At 37.7% G+C, this 15,244-nt stretch overlaps 1 protein-coding gene and 1 long non-coding RNA gene across 2 annotated transcripts in view; both read left to right on the top strand.

The window, feature by feature from the left end:
- The window catches only part of LOC131928419 (uncharacterized), a 57,265-nt gene extending 48,634 nt beyond the window's left edge, over positions 1-8,631 (top strand). Inside the window, exons 24-32 of the mRNA XM_059284449.1 lie at positions 17-130; positions 1,381-1,542; positions 4,133-4,261; positions 4,861-4,991; positions 5,654-5,782; positions 6,384-6,507; positions 6,815-6,911; positions 7,648-7,755; positions 8,048-8,631. Coding sequence (XP_059140432.1) covers positions 17-130; positions 1,381-1,542; positions 4,133-4,261; positions 4,861-4,991; positions 5,654-5,782; positions 6,384-6,507; positions 6,815-6,911; positions 7,648-7,755; positions 8,048-8,121 — 1,068 coding nt within the window. The 3' untranslated portion in view covers positions 8,122-8,631. The remainder of the gene's footprint in view (positions 1-16; positions 131-1,380; positions 1,543-4,132; positions 4,262-4,860; positions 4,992-5,653; positions 5,783-6,383; positions 6,508-6,814; positions 6,912-7,647; positions 7,756-8,047) is intronic.
- Positions 8,632-12,270: 3,639 nt separating this feature from the next.
- Positions 12,271-14,118, top strand: LOC131928414 (uncharacterized). The gene is made up of 4 exons (XR_009383773.1): positions 12,271-12,321; positions 13,349-13,464; positions 13,686-13,738; positions 13,905-14,118. It is a non-coding gene; the product is annotated as an uncharacterized LOC131928414 (long non-coding RNA).
- Positions 14,119-15,244: the final 1,126 nt, after the last annotated feature.

Here is a 15,244-nt window from a genome sequence, read left to right on the forward strand (position 1 = left end):
TATTGACCAAACACAGGTAACCCTGTCAGGAATGGTGCTAGAACAGTGCCTGATACGTCAGATGGTTCAACAAATGGAGGCGAACATTTTGTACACTGAGAGGAAAAAATCTGTGGAGGAATTTAACAAAGTTAGTGTAGTTCTGATTCTTCAATAGACTGCGTCCTTTAACAGTCAGTGGCGTAGGTAAGATAGGGCGGGTGGGGCGGCCGCCCCGGTCGCCGACCTTAGGGGGCGCCAAATTAGGTAGAAAAATGATATTAAAATAAAAAGCTTATTTTGGTGTGTATTACAATCGAAATTTAAAAAAAAAATAGAATGCTACTTGGCTCTACGATACGGAAAAAAAAACTATCAATGGTGACATGTGAGGGGGGGGGGGGGTGGGTCCTTTTTCGCTAACGTGAATTAATATATAAATATTGGGGGGGGGGCAGAATTGATAGTTCGTCCCGGGCGCCGAAAGGGGGTGGTGCGCCTCTGTAAACAAGCCTCGTCCCTTCAGAAAAATAACCTACTAGAAGCAACAGTGATCTAAAATAATTATAATTATTGCAAATAATTATTATATTTTTTAAAGAATAAAATTTTCATTTTAGAAATTGGTTTCCTGGTGTAAAATTTAAAAACGACAAAATGTCATAATAATGTTTATTTTGTAAAAACATTTCAATGAATCAATATAACCAAGTAATGAGTTATTGAACAAAATTTTACTGGATAAATCACAAATAAATTCACGTTATGGTTATTAAATACATGTTTGTATAATGTGTTAACAATGTGGCAAGGCTTGGCCATACAACAGTTTTCAAATAATATAATTGGAAGGGGGTTTAGTTTCTCTCTGTTTGTTTCTTGAATTGTAACAAAATAACATAAGTAGTTTCACATTATATTACCCTCAATTCAGCCTCCTTTAACTTTTATGAACTGTTTGTCATGTGTGTACTTCTTCAGACGCATGTTTACCGTTGTTTGCGTGTTTAATTGTGTTCGTGTGTGTGTAATTGGATGTTTATTTTATGTGTATGTGCGTGTCAGTGTGCATTAATGCATACTTTGTGTGCATATGTCTGTGTGTATTAATGTATACATTGTGTGTATATGTATGTGTGTATTAATGGATACTTTGTATGCATATGTCTGTGTGTATTGATGGATACTTTGTGCGTGTGTGCGTGTATGAGTGCACTAATGAATTCTTTATACGTGTGAGCGTATCTGTTTGGCATTAGTGTCTACTTTGTTTGCATAATTCTGAGCGCACAAATGTAGACTTTGTGCGCGTGTGCGTGTATATGTGTACAAATGAATTCTTTATGCACCTGTGCGTAAGTGCTGTAATGTTTACCCTGCATGCGTGTGTTTACTCACCAGAACAACCGCTGGCGAAAGCGAGGCTTGCACGTGATGCCCAACAGGTACGCTTTCACCTACACCTGGCTGTCCTTTAACACAAGCGTCATCATCTACCACGCTGACGGAAGTGTCGTCATCGCCCACGGTGCCATCGACATGGGTCAGGGCATCGACACCAAGGTAGGGTGGGACCACTTTAGTGGGGTCACTTACATCAGGGTAGGGTGGGACCCACTTAGTGGGGGTCACTTTCACCAAGGTAGGGTGAGACCCACTTTAGTGTGGGTCTTTTACATCAAATTAGGGTGAGACCCACTTTAGTGGGGTCACTTAAACCAGGGTAAGGTTAGACCCACTTTTGTTGGGTCACTTACACCCAGGTAGGGTGAGACCCACTTTAGTGGGGGTCTTTTACATCAAGTTAGGGTGAGACCCACTTTAGTTGGGTCACTTACACCAAGGTAGGGCGAGACCCATTTTAGTAGGGGGGGGGGGGTCACTTACACCATAGTAGAGTGAGACCCACTTTATTGGGGGTCACTTACACCAGGGTAGGGCGAGACCCACTTTAGTGGGGGTCACTTACACCAGGGTAGGGCGAGACCCACTTTAGTGGGGGTCACTTACACCAGGGTAGGGCGAGACCCACTTTAGTGGGGGTCACTTACACCAGGGTAGGGCGAGACCCACTTTAGTGGGGGTCACTTACACTAAGATAGATAAGTCACGGGTCAGTGGGAGTAACAAGAAAATAATGCTGTAATTTCGTTATGGGGTCTCTTGTGCCAAATGATGAGCGTCTGTAGCTTCTAGCCAAACGTTGATCCAAATCTTAAAAAGCTGTTTGTTTTCCCCACATTACACAGTGCTAAATCTATGTGGTTGAGCAAACATAAAGATAACCACTATAAGACACAAGTACAATTTTTAAATTATTTTTTTTGATTAATCAAAATTGTCACACACGACACAAGTCTAATTTTTATTGTTATTAATTTTTTTTTGAAGAGTCATTAATTTTATTTCGATCAGTTAAGGCAGAATTATTTTAAAAAATTGTGTGTCTAAAATCGTTAAATGTTAGCGTTTTAGGAATACATTACAAGATTAAATGTAGCTTTTTCCACATGTATTTAACCAGAGCTATAGATTAGCGGATAAATGGTTGTTATTGTTATGAATAGAAAAGCATGAAAGTTAAATAAGCTCTTTGTTATTTTTAGTAGCACATATATTTATTAAAACATTAATCATCATTTGATGCAATAATTTAAACGACATAATCCCTAAATTGTAATGATGTTAATTACATCAATAGAAAACTAGACATAAATGTTCGGTTATTTCCCTTGTAGTTAGCTCTGATTAGCTGGCGTATTGATATATTTTCCCTTTTTGGTTCCAGCTTTAAAAAGTTACGTAGGCAGAGGCGTAGCGATGGGGGGGGGGGGGCAGGGGGGTACATATGTCCCCGGGCGCCGACCTTAGGGGGCGCCAAAATGGGTTGTAAAAACAAATTAAAATGTCATTTTAGCTGCATTTTTGCATTATAAAGAGTTTGAAGGGGGGGGGGTGCAAATCGAAAGTTTGAGAGCGGGGTGGGGGGAGAGGGGGGGGGGGGCTGCAAATCGAAAGTATGACGGGGGTGCAAATTGAAAATTTGCTCCCGAGGGGGGGGGGGCGCCAAATTGAAAGTTTGTCCCCGGGCGCCGGGAAGGGTCGCTACGCCTCTGTTACGTAGGCCTACTCCCTTACCTCTGAGCGACTGCTCCAAATTCAGTTCCACATGCCCGAGTTTAAAATATATAACCAGTCTACATAAACATTTCTCTCTATACAATTTTTAGTGGATATGCTATTTGTATTTTTCTATTTTTTTTTACAATTTAACATCTAAAGGATTATAAAAAAAACGTTTACCATATTTGGTACATAAATATAAGAACAGTAAAATAGAGTTTATAAACAATTTCGGTTGTCATGGAAACCCGAAAAAAAAACACCCGCCGTTTTGAATTTTTCGGCACTTTTAAAAACGATGAGGTTGTTTTTATTTATGCAATTAAAGCAATTGAATTATACACTGCCTAAATTTAAGTACACATTAAAACTTTCGTCAAGACAATTTTTTGATAGGGCAACTGGTCTTAATTCTACTAGGTTCGAAAAACTGCACAACACATAGTATGCGAAAATTTGAAAGAATTGCTTATTTTTATTACCATTAACTTTTTTCTACTAAAGCTCTTAATTCCCTCGTGACAAAAGCTTTATTATTACATGAAAAATGAATACTGAAAATATGGTTGGAATTGTATTATACATAAAAATGTATTTGGCTTTTTAGTGTAAAAAAAAAAAAAAAGAAAATACTTACAAAACCGAGGTCATGAAAATAAAATTTCTGTATGATTTGTAGAGCCAGTTGAAAGCTTTGGGTGTTTCTGATTTGACGAAAAATACAGTAAACACATACAGGTCAAATCCAGCTTTCCAATGATGACAAATCCTATATGATAGCGGGTGTCAAACATTTCGTAGAGTGCTTGTAAATTGGAGAAATATGATCATTTTTTTATTCATACATAGGGTCATAATTTTTTTTTCAAACTTAATTTTTTTTTCTTATTTAAGTTGTTACATTCTGAATTAACAAATAGGCAGAGAATCCAAAAGTGTGACAACCATTATAACGAAAAAACTGAATTTCGGTGATTTTTTTTCTCGCGATGATCCCCTTAAATTTTGAAACGTGTTGTCTCCCTTACAGGCCATCCAAACCTGCGCCCACAAGCTGGGCGTCCCCGTGGAGAAGATCAGAGTAGTCAAGAAGTCCACGACGGTCAACGCCAACTCACATTTTACAGGCGGGTCCGTGTGTTCTGAGCTCATCTGTCTGGTGAGTGTGACGTCACGTGACTGAGGGGAGATATGACGTCACGGTGTGAGAGGAGGGGATATGTCGTCATTGTGTGTTAGGGGGTATGACGTTATGGTGTGTGAGGGGGTATTACGTCACGATGTGAGAGGGGTAATATTACGTCATGGTATGTATGGGGGATATGACGTCACAATGGGAGGGCAGAGTATGACGACACAAAACGTCACTGAGTGTGTGAGTATGACAAGATGTCACTGTATGTCTGAGCGTCACTGCATACGTCATTGTGTTAAAGACATGACGTCACTGACTGCATGTGCAGGACATGTCCTCGTCAATGTGTCAGCATAATAGGACACTGCAAGTGACTAAGTTGGGTGTAATGCTCACATCTTGGTGAACAGGATATGACGTCACTGGAAGTGTGAATCACATTGTTGACGTCACTATCTGTGTTATCAAAATGTACTCATCTTGCGCAGGACTGATGACGTCATTAAATGAGTAAAAATTAATTAGCGACATCAGTTTTTGCAAGTGCATGTGGGAGGGGGTATCGATTTGCTAAGCTTATCTATCAACAAATGAATGTCAAGGACGACGTGATTTCTCTCCAGGCGGTCATCAAAAGCTGCGAGAAGCTGCTAGAACGTCTGGCACCAATCAGAGCCAAGCTCAAAGACCCGACATGGCAGGAACTTGTGTCCACGGCGTATGGTAGTGGCGTCAATCTCACGGCACAATACTGGTAGGAGACTTGCCTTGATAGAGTTAGACTAGCCTAGTTAGAGTTAGACTTGTCTAGCTAGAGTTAGACTTGTCTAGTTAGACTTGCGTAGATAGAGTTAGACTTGCCTAGATAGAGTAAGACTTGCCTAGATAGAGTTAGACTTGCCTAGTTAGACTTGCCTAGTCATAGTTAGACTTGAATAGATAGAGTTAGACTTGCCTAGTTAGACTTACCTAGATAGATTTAGACTTTCCTAGATAGTTAGACTTGTCTAGTTAGTTAGACTTGGCTAGCTAGAGTTCTACTTGCTAGGTATAATTAGACTAGCCTACTTAGATTTAGACTTGCCTAGATAGAGTTAGATTTTCCTAGTTAGACTTGCCTAGATAGAGTTAGACTTTCCCAGCTAGTTAGACTTGTCTAGCTAGAGTTGTACTTGCCTAGCTAAAATTCGACTTAATTAGCGCGAGTTCAACCTCATTATATAGAGTTAAACTTGCGTAGCTGGAGTTGTACTTTCCTAGCTAAAGTTAGACTGGTTTACGTACAGTTAAACTTTGATTATTTTTAACACTAATCTTGTGTCGTGTGTTAATATAATTTAATTAAACATCTAAAGAAGTACATTCGAGGTCAGTAACTTTATCTGAATGCTTACCCCCCCCCCCCTTCACCCTCAGGCCGGAAGCTGGCGATGCTATACCAGCGTACAACGCTTACAGCGTCAGCTGCTGTGAGGTGGAACTGGACGTCCTGACTGGGCAGTACCAAATCTTGCAGGTCGATTACCTCTACGACTGTGGCACCAGGTCAGTTGTCGCCCTTTGTTGGGTTACTCGTTTGGCTTGTTTTATTGTGTTATGTTGTGTTGGTTCTCCTAGTGATGAATTAATTGTTAAGTGATCCATTTGGGTGGTTTTATTGTGTTATGCTGTGTTGGTTATCCTAGTGATGAATTAATTGTTAAGTGATCCATTTGGGTGGTTTTATTGTGTTATGTGTGTTGGTTATTCTGGTATTGACTTAATTGTTGAGTTATCCATTTGGCTAGTTTTATTGTGTTATGCTGTGTTGATTATCTTATTTGTGAATTAATTGTTGAGTTATCCATTTGGGTGGTTTTATTGTGTTATGCTGTGTTGGTTATCTTATTTGTGAATTAATTGTTGAGTGATCAATTTGGCTGGTTTTATTGTGTTATGGAGTGTTGGTTATTCTGGTTGTGACTTAAGGTAGTGCCATCATTTGTTTCTGGTGTGTTGTTAATCTTGGTTAATACATTAACTAAGAAACATGTTTATTTCTAGCGTTTTTATTGAAACAATTCTCAAATTTCAATTGTAACTTTTTTTGCTTTATAACTCTATTGATTCTCTTACTAATAAAATATCGTTACATTTGTGTCTGTAGTTTGAATCCTCAGCTGGATGTTGGTCAACTAGAAGGGGCTTTTAACATGGGCTGTGGGCTTTTCCTATTAGAGGGGCTGACACATGACCCAGTTAGTGGCAAAGTGCTGACTGATGGAACCTGGGTAAGTTGACTTTTGACTTGTGACTTTTGACTTGTGACTTTTGACTTGTGACTTTTGACTTGTGACTTTTGACTTGTGACTTTTGACTTGTGACTTTTGACTTGTGACTTTTGACTTGTGACTTTTGACTTGTGACTTTTGACTTGTGACTTTTGACTTGACTTTGCGTTGAGTCATACTTTTTCTCAACATTTTCCTAAAATGATTTATTTAGAATTGTATTTAAGCATTAGGATGTTTAGTATTGCAGCTTTAAGACTTTATTACCAGAATTTAAAATTTCTGAAATTTCTCGTCTACGGTCTAGAACTACAAGCCCCCAATGCCAAAAGATCTGCCTATTGTCTTCAACATCAAATTTCTCCGGAACTCGCCAAACCCAGTAGGTGTGCTGGGTTCAAAAGGTAGGCAGGGTTCATAAGGTAGACAGGGTTCATAAGGTAGGCAGGGTTCATAAGGTAGACAGGGTTCATAAGGTAGGCTGGGTTCATAAGGTAGACAGGGTTCATAAGGTAGACAGGGTTCATAAGGTAGGCAGGGTTCAAAAGGTAGGCTGGGTTCAAAAGGTAGGCAGGGTTCATAAGGTAGGCAGGGTTCAAAGGGTAAGCATGGTTCATCAGGTAGGCAGGGTTCATAAGGTAGGCTGGGTTCATAAGGTAGACAGGGTTCATAAGGTAGACAGGGTTCATAAGGTAGGCAGGGTTCATAAGGTAGGCAGGGTTCAAAGGGTAAGCATGGTTCATCAGGTAGGCAGGGTTCATAAGGTAGGCTGGGTTCATAAGATAGGCAGGGTTCAAAAGGTAGGCAGGGCTCAAAAGGTCGGCTGGGTTCACCAGGTGGGTTCACCAGGTGGACAGGGTTCATAGAATATTAACCTATTTAGTGTAAGCAGAGGGTAGGCAGGTTTCAAAACAAACGGACTTTATAAGTTTGCTGGGTTCGGAAGGTGGGTAGGGTACATATGAACCTTACTCAGTAAAGGTGCTGGGTTTGAAGGCAGTGTTTAAACCAACTTGACTCAGGGAGTTCCACAACAATAAAAACGAAAGCAAATACTATCGTGTTTATAAAATATCTAAGAGAAAAAAGATCGTTTTATTGAACTGTCAGGTGAAGCTCGAGTTTTTGTTTTGTCATCAGCTGTAGGTGAAACCCCGGTGGCTCAGGGCTCGTGCCCATTGTTTGCTCTCAAGAGGGCAGTGGAGGCGGCAAGGGAGGAAATAGGTCAACATGGCTGGTTTCCTTTACGTGAGTTACTGCCCTTTACACTTCCTTTATAAAATCTACATTAGCGTGTAATATATATGTATATATATATATATATATATATATTGTATATATATATATATATATATATATATATATATATATATATATATATATATATATATATATATATATATATATATATATATATATATATATATACATATATACATATATACATATATACATATGTATATGTGTGTGTATGTGTATGCGTATGCCTATGTGTAGTTTAGACATTTATATAATTTATACAAATAATCCTTTCTCGTAGACGCCCCAGCAACAGTAGAGAAACTCCAGATGGCTTGCCTAAATGATGCCTCACATTATACCATCTTCAACTGAGAGAACAGGGGAGGGTAATTACTGATTACAAAAGAAATGTTACTCTTGTACTAGTTATTTTGCGATTGAACATTACTGTTTGAATATCTACAATAAAATTACAGTATTTTTTGTCAAAACGTAGATTTACAGAAGATATTTAAATGTTTATTAGAATGTAGAAAGTTTAGTGGAGCTCACTTAAAATTTAATTTTTAAAATAATATTTATTTTCTGAAATTTTAAAACTAAACTTTGAAGTTTCTTTTTACTAGCGAGCGACAACTGCATTTTATTTTACGTCACCGGGCAAGGCTTAAAGTTCAGCTGAATGTCAGATGTATTATCGCTGCACTTTACGTTACCAACTCTAGTTATCTAATTCACTTCAATTCTCGTGGTCGAATGGTAGAGCACACGGCTGCTAATCCAATGGTCTCAAGTTCAGATCTCTAACTCAATCCGTAGCTTGTCTCTGACTCCACCTCGCTCTGATAGTTTCCCGACTCCACCTGGTTCTGAGTTTCCCGACTCCACCTCGTTCTGATAGTTTCCCGACTCCACCTGGTTCTGAGTTTCCCGACTCCATCTCGCTTTGATAGTTTCCCGACTTACGTTAGGGAAAGGAAAGACGGTTGCTCGTTGTGTTGACAATACCATCTCTTCATATACCGAGGTCATGAAAAGAATATGAACTCTATCTCATTTGCGCCATATACAGTCTGGTTGGAAAGTGGGTGTTCTGTCAGGTTTTTACCAATAATTGAACATTATTTTTTTTTCTCAAAATACAATATTAAGTAATCTCTCCTTTTAGTACTCTATTTTCGTTAATAGGAAAGCACGTTGAAGTTTGTAGGCAATTTTTTGCCTCGGACATATAATTTACCGTGTCGGTTTACCTTGTCATGCTCGCTTTAGTATTACATTTTCATGATCGGTTTGTGAATGCTGAAACAAATATAAAATAGTAATACTTCTTTCCAAGCCTACTTTCATTTATTTAAGATCGTTTACTTGTAAATGGATCTAATGCAAACTTTAATAATTACAAATTTTTTTAAAACATGAAAATGCAAATGGGTAATTAAATGGAGGCTCGAGGTTTTTTTTCCTTGTGGTGGGCTGAGGAAGTGGAGCTGAAATAAAGTTGGGATTAAGGAAAATGATCAATGATTATCTGTGGTGGGCTGAGGAAGTGGAGCTGAAATAAAATTGGGATTAAGGAAAATGATCAATGATTATCTTGTTCAGCACAATGGGGCGCATCAAATCAAACATAGTAGTGGAGTGAAATTCGTAAATCTTTGGATTCTCTTCGATTTTTTTAAACAACAGAGGATTAAAATAAAAGTGTAGTCAAGAACAAGAATGTTTCTATTGATACCCAACTGCTACTGTTCTAGCGTCGGTTTGTGCTGAAACGTTTTTTTTAATAAAAAATCAAATACTTACATTTGCTTGGGGTGAAATGTTTGTTTTATAATTGTAATAAAAATGAAATATTAGACTTGTGTAAGTAAAATTTAAATGGAGATCAAAATTGTTATTTAAACATTAATATATATTTTAATGTAAAGTAATAATTTTTATGTTGATGTTGATTTTTCCTTAAAGATTTTCTGTAATATTATTTGTAAACACTTTCTAGATATTTTTCCCCTTGGTGAATTAAATATTATGATGGGAAGTAACTAACATCTACTGTTCTAGTGAACGTGTATACATTCAAATTGAAGCGCATAAGGTTATGTATTTTTTTTTAAACTAAAAACTAAAAATATTGTTTATTTTTTAAATACATTTTAATAAAGAAACTCAAATACTTTTATATTGTGTTAAATACAAATTAGCCCATGTATACAGACAGTATTATATATCCTACGTATGCCTGTTATTGAAAAGGCTATCTTAAAGATAAAACACCGGTTTCCTTTGAGCTAAATTACTATTAGAAAATTGGCCAGCTTTTAGACATTCTGAATCCCTAAATTTACAATTGGTTGAGTGAAGAATATTATAAGTACAAACTAGATTAAAATGATGTCATTATACTAAAAAATAGTCATTAAAGTGTTAGATTTGGACTACATGGCTCTAGAGTGTTTTAGTTGCTAAAGTTATATTTAAAATATTTACTTTAGCTGTGAATATAAACGAAACAAATGCGACATGTCTTTAACTACGGATGTACGAATATTTTTTTAATATAATTTAATAATTTAATCCTATGTACAGAGATGTTCTATTTATACTTTTAAACAGGGGCGTAGCGAGGGGGGGGGGGCGGGGGGTGCGGACCGCACCGGGTGACACCATTTAGGGGGGTGACACCAAGGCAAAAAATAGCAAAATATAGAGAGAAAAACTTGAGGGGGGGGGTGCAAATTGAAAACTTGAGGGGGGGGGGTGCAAATCGAAAACTTGAGGGGGGGTGCAAATCGAAAGTTTGAGGGGGGGGGTGCAAATGGAAAACTTGAAGAAGGGTTGCTACGCCTCTGGGGGGTGACACCATTAAGGGCCGCACCGGGTGACACCCGACCTCGCTACGCCACTGCTTTTAAAGATGATTTTTCTTATAATTACAATTATATATGGATTTTAATTTTGGTATTTTTCTGTATTTTAATAACCATTATAAATAAATTTACTAGGTTTCAACGTTTAACACAGATTTTGACTCAGTTAATAAAAGCCTTTCATTTGAAATTTGAGTTGTTGTTTTTTAAATTTATTTCCATTAGTATAATCCCTAATGTTTTTAGTTGAAAACTGTATAACATCATACTGTTGTTTCTTTAATACACATAAACTTAACGCTATATTATAATTTCGTTTTGTTAGTATCTGTATAACATTTTAATTTTTCGTTAAAAATATCTAAACCTTCTATGATCTGATGTAAATAATTTTTTTTATAATTGTTGTGATCAGTATGGTGTTTTAGTTCATACATAATAACAACACAAAACCCGCTCTATAGTAGGGCATTTGCACAGAGGCGTAGCGATTGGGGGGGGGGGGGGGGTAAGGGGGTATATATGTCCCCGGGCGCTGACCTTAGGCGGCGCCAAAATGGGTTTTAAAACCAAATTGAAATGTCATTTTAGCTGCATTTTAGCAGTTTGCGGGGGGTGGGGGAGGGGGGGGGGTGCAAATCGAAAGTTTGAGGGGGGGGGGGGGGGTCGCCAAATTAAAAGTGTGTCCCCGGGCACCGGGAAGGGTCGCTACGCCTCTGCATTTGCATAAACGGTGACACATTTGAGAACAAGAAAATTTATTGAACTGGAATTTAAAAAATATACTCGACTCAAACAATAGCACGCATTTTAAATTTAATTTTAACAAGCTTGTCAAACAGTATACACAACATCGTTACATGTATGCCCGTCTATCGAAGTCACCATCGTTTTATATGTCCTTATTTTCGTTATATGTCCTTATACTCGGTGACATTTGAATGCACTGACAATAACACGGATAAGAATACTCTTTTTTAAACGTGCTTCTTTTACGTTACAACCGTACTATTTTGCTATACAACTAAAGTCTATGTTGTTGTTTTTTTTGTAATACGTTTGAAAATATGGAGGGAGTACTTACGCTTTCTCAACCGAGAACCAAACTTTACGCGGTGAGGATGGATGGGGGGGGGGGGGGGGGGGGTGGCAGGCGTACTGTCAGCTGGGTCAGACCAACAAGTTGCGACCCATTGGAAGCAGGGCCAGAGTTTCTTCCAGGCATCTCTTCGGGGGGGGGGGGGGTTTGCCCCCCCCCCCCCGAAAAAATTCTACCGCCCCTCCCCCCGAACGAAATGAAATGTATATAATTTATATAGAAAATATATACTTTTAACAGTGTCCGCCCCCCCCCCCCCCCCGAAGAAAGTCTACCGCCCCTCCCCCCGAAAATTTCAAGTGCCCCCCCCCCCCGGAGAAAAAAAAAGTATGGAAGAAACACTGAGCAGGACCGGTTTAGACCTAATAAAACCCTAACCTATTTTGAGATATGAAGCACCACCATAAGCCCAGATATGTGGCACCGAACCTGTTCTATAGCCTACTGAATTTTAATTGAGCAGTTAACAGGATTATTGCTCATTCGGAAAAAATTAGATGGGTGCACAGTACTGTTCAGCACTCTTATTGAACGGAAGCACTGTGCAGGTGTTGTTGTGTTGCAGCTGCTACTGATAGTGAAAATGTTTCTTCGTTCAACCTTGTAAGTATTCGATCAGCTGTTTGTAGGAAGAGTTAACCGTACTCCCTTGATTATTGAATGTATTATTCTGTACGATCCGACCCGCGGCGTATCATACGCCGCTATTTAGTTGTTTTATTTTCTACTTTTCAGTAATTCATAATTTGTGAATTCGACAGTACCAATGCTGCCACTGAAAATATTTGCTTTAAAACACTATCAGTAGGTCGTTAAGGACGATACTATACCCACCCTCCTTTCCCCCAACCCCTACCCTAACCCCCCCCCCCCCCCCCCGTGAAAGCAGCCCCTCGTAACCGTCACTAAACCCGGCTCTCCGATTGTAAACATTTAGCGTGAACCAAAGCTCACCAGACCATGTAGGGGTGGGTGGTAGGGTGCGCGCTTACAGCTTGTTTTCTAGCGTCTCCAAGAAGAGAATTATTTATATAGATTTTATACTGTGAATCCCCAACGGCATATCCAGGATGAGTTGGTGGGGTATTCAACCTCACGAGTTTCTAAAAAAGCAAAGAACCCTGGGCATAATTATGGCAAACTGCACAACAATCGCCTATAACAAGTATATTAAACGTTGCTGTATCATCATATTTTTACTTTCTCGCATACGAAGTATAGAGGAAATAGAGGATGTTGCTGTACAGCCACTCCATAGAGGTAGTGAGATCGGAACTCAAGTTTGCTCATCGACTGAAAACCTGATACAATACGGCACCACATGCGATACATTGTACTCAAGTTGTGTTGACGCTTAAACACCACCGTGCCAATATATGTGCGTACTTTGCAGAGGCGTAGCGACACCTCCTCGCGCCATGGACAAACTTTCAATTTGGCGCCCTTCCCCCTCCCCCATATATTTTTTATGTTTATAATTCAAAACTGCAGCCAAAATGAGCTTTTATTTTTTTTCCAAACCCATTTTGGCGCCCCTAGGGTCGGCGCCTGGGGACAAATGTACCCCCCCCCCGCCCCACCCCCACCCCTTCGATACGCCTCTGGTAGATTGCTCTGCCCTCGTCCACAGGTGGACCCAGACCTCGCCACCCGACTCGCGGCCTTTCTTCAGGCTCTCCATCTTCTGCTCGCTGTTCCTCGTGCTTAACCTGACCCTGGTCTACCATCTGTTCAGCCACGGAGCAGGTAAAGTAGAGTATACCTGGAATCCGTTTCTGGCGTTAAAGTAAAGCGAAAATCGAGTATGGTGAGGGGGAGGGTTAGGAGATCTTGTTGCAGATCAACACATGACTATTTGTGTGTGTGTGTGTGGGTGAGTGTGTCTGTGTGTGTTTGTGTGTGTGTTTGTGTGTGTGTGTTTGTGTGTGTATGTGTGTGTTTGACTATACATTTTTACAACTCGGCAGATGAAAAGGCAACTAAAGTAGTCTCCAAGCAAATAGTGATTCAAGAATTTTTGGTATGTACAGATGCGTAGGCCTACACTCTCTTTTAAATATTATATGATGATTGAAAGATAAGTAATCGTTTTTTAAACAGTTTTATACAGGCATATATATATATATATATATATATATATATATATATATATATATATATATATATATATATATATATATATATAGGAGGTGACACGGCCAGCTAAAAGATCTTCTAAAGATGTTTTGACACCTGCCATTATAAAAAACAATTCTGCCTCTCAATTGTCGGAAATAAAATCCAAGAGAATCTATAATGCATCTTTACATAGAACCACGCCAAATAAAGCGACATAACTGCCGTAGGAGAGGTGATTTAAAATTGATAAAATTCTAGCGAATGTGTTGGTTTCAAAATAAATTTCAGGTGTAAACAATAATGATTACACGAATTATTTACATTTGTATAATATTTGTTGTTCCATTTTAGCTAACTTAACATTTTATTCACGAAATTACTGTACTGAAATTATGTTCTTTTGAAAATTTATTGTAATACCTCTAATAATTCACCATTTGTCAATATGTAATCATTTTCATTAATATGGTTTGGTGTGTTGTAATGTTGTATGGACGTTAAGTTATAAATTTTAATAAACTTCAACGATGATGGGGCTTTAAGTATTTCAGAATAGGAAAAAATAACTATTGTCATTTATTAACTACACTTTAGTGACCGTCTAGACATTTAGTAATCAAAGACAAACACTAATTAAAACAACACTATTGTTTCTTTTTAATAAAGTTACAATTACAGTATCCTGCAAACGTTTCTTCTAAAATTTATAATCTAAAATTTATCATTTAATAGTTTTAATAAAATTCTAAAATTAGTTAAGAAGAAAATAAATCACAAATTCTATTTTCTCAGAATAAATCTGAAGTTACACTGATATAGCTAAGATTTTGATGCCTCACTATCTAACTCAAAACGTCAATTTTTGCACACACATTATTTTTATTTTCAACCAGTTTATTTAAACAGTGTATCCATTTAAAATATTAGCAGCCTATTTAAAAAAATAAAAAAATAAAGCGAATCTTTCATTCAAACAAAATAAAATAACTGAGGCTAATATTTGATTAGCAAATTTTATTTTATGAAGTGAACACATAGGCAACAAGGTGAGGCAGAATAAATAATAAAAGATACAGATTTAAAACATGAATAGAATCTCATACTGTTTGGTTTGATAGATATTTTGGCAACTATTACTAACAATTTGACTACTGAATAATTATGTGGGAGATACATACACACATATATATATATATATATATATATATATATATATATATATATATATATATATATATATATATATATATATATATATATATATATATATATATATATATATATATATGTATTTCTTACCTCCAAATATGTCATACTATAAAACTGCTGTATACGTATTTCGTTCTTAAATTAACTGTTAAGTTATTACACAAAGGCTATTTTTGACATAAGTCTAGAATTATATTTT

Source organism: Physella acuta, unplaced genomic scaffold (assembly GCF_028476545.2).
Source record: "Physella acuta isolate Inbredline_101_S28 unplaced genomic scaffold, ASM2847654v3 ptg001499l, whole genome shotgun sequence".
Lineage (NCBI taxonomy): Eukaryota > Metazoa > Mollusca > Gastropoda > Physidae > Physella > Physella acuta.